Genomic DNA, 1,957 nt, shown 5'->3' on the forward strand with positions numbered 1-1,957 from the left:
CAAATTAGAAAAAAAAAAAAAACGGAAAAAAACAAAGGCAAACAGAAAGGCAAAAACAATCAGGGGTTTATCATGTGCTGCAATAGGCTCTCAGGATGCTTGAGCAGATATATTTACATAAGTTAGAGGAAAGCTAAATGGACACAGAAACTCCACAACAAAAAAAAAAAAAAAAGATAAAAGAAAGAAACACGTAAAACAACTTGTAGTCCATCATCCAGGGAAGGCAGGACAGGAACTCAAGGCAGGACCCTGAAGGCAGGAACTGGTGGCGAGGCCTGACGGATGCTGCTTACTGGCTTACTCACCGCGGCTTGCTCAGCCCAGGAGAGGCACCACCCACATCAACCATTAATCAAGAAAATGCAGCACAGGCTTGTCAGGCAAACGGGGCAGGGGAGTCCTAACTTGAGAGGAACTTCCCAGAAGACTCTAGCTTGGGCTGAGTGGACAGAAACCTAGCCAGCACAGTGTACCTGCTTGTGTGTATGGGTACCAGTTGGTGCAGTGTCAGCAGGGGGTTTCAGATGGCTCTGAGTGCCTGACACGGGTTCTGGGAACTAAACTCAGATCATCTGTAAGAACAGCATGATGCGTTACAGCTGGAGAGAGAGTGCTTGTGCTTGCAAATGTTTGATCCTCTGCACCCACTCGGTGGCTCCCATCCATAACTCCAGGTCCAGGGATCTGGTGCCTTTTTGACTTCTGAGGGCACACATGTGGTTCAAACATACATGAAGGTATCATACACATAAAACAAAAACAGAAAACAGGATTGCTGAGCCATCTTTCCAGCTGGCTCAAGTTCTTTTACTCTTTTCAAGAATTATTGCATTTACTACCCAACTGCTTAAATCTCCAAAGACATAAAGTATACTCAACTTTCTTCTCACCTCGTCTGCACTTACCAGTTATTCTCCAGGGACACAGGCTTATAAGGATAAAAAGATTACGATCTGGCTGGGCTCCAATGCCAGCTTCCTCTTACCTCTAGTAAAAGGTCATTCATATTTTGGTGGTATCTCAGGAGTTGCAGAGCGGAATCCTTTAATTTCTGTTCCCTTTCAGGATCATATTTTTGCTTCTTGACTCTGCCCGCTAAAGAGATTAAAAATAATTTTTTTCCCCAAAAGATTTTTGCGCAACGTACACAAGGTGATACCCTGAGCGGAGGCCCAGGGAGAGCTGCCCAAGATCAGGACGGCCACCTGCCGCTGCCGCGAGCAAACGGCTGGGACCAGAAAGCCTGGTGCCCAATACTGCTTCAAGAGCAGCGGACTTGTGGCTCTGCTGACTCCAATTCCGCAGGTCGCAGTGCTGCGCCACATTGGACCTGAAGAGGCGGCCAGTGGGGAATGGACCCAGGAGAATGGAGGCCTACACTGGGCACTGACAAAGCGGAGGTCGGAGGTAGTGGTGGCGGGACCTACCCAGCAGCTCGGTCCAAGACTTTCGGAGACCCAGGGGTCCATCGCGAGCAGCAGCAGCCCCGGCCGGGGAACCCGACATAGTGACTGGAACGCCACTGGAGCCCGCGCTGGTTTCCAATTCGCGACGGCCGGGCGCTAGCGCTCATTGGCTAGAAGCACGCTTGACCACGCCCCTTGAGGGCGGAACTGGCTCTGAGGCCATGTTGGTTGTGGCACAGCTCGTTCGGGAGGCGGAGCGGGCAGATTCTTGCGGCAGCCTTGGTGCAATGCCACGGCACATGACAACTAGGGGGAAAGCGGCGTAGAATTTGGAGCTCGAGTGGGCAGTGAGAATTGACTGCAGCTGATGGCGTGGTTTCAGACTAGGCGAAGATAATGGCCCAGGCCTGGGAAGATGCTAAAAATCTATTACCTGCTTTGCTCAAAAAAATACCTCCGGAGCCGGGCGATGGTGGCGCACGCCTTTAATCCCAGCACTCGGGAGGCAGAGGCAGGCGGATCTCTGTGAGTTCGAGACCAGCCTGGTC

The 1,957-nt window shown here is 51.1% G+C and overlaps 1 protein-coding gene across 1 annotated transcript in view; it reads right to left on the minus strand.

Moving 5' to 3' along the window:
- Positions 1 to 1,509, minus strand: part of Fanca (FA complementation group A) — a 58,071-nt gene extending 56,562 nt beyond the window's left edge. Inside the window, exons 1-2 of the mRNA XM_005345833.3 lie at positions 1,431 to 1,509; positions 989 to 1,098 (exon numbers count right to left, since the gene is read on the minus strand). Coding sequence (XP_005345890.1) covers positions 989 to 1,098; positions 1,431 to 1,509 — 189 coding nt within the window. The remainder of the gene's footprint in view (positions 1 to 988; positions 1,099 to 1,430) is intronic.
- Positions 1,510 to 1,957: the final 448 nt, after the last annotated feature.

This window comes from Microtus ochrogaster, chromosome 4 (assembly GCF_000317375.1).
Source record: "Microtus ochrogaster isolate Prairie Vole_2 chromosome 4, MicOch1.0, whole genome shotgun sequence".
NCBI lineage: Eukaryota > Metazoa > Chordata > Mammalia > Rodentia > Cricetidae > Microtus > Microtus ochrogaster.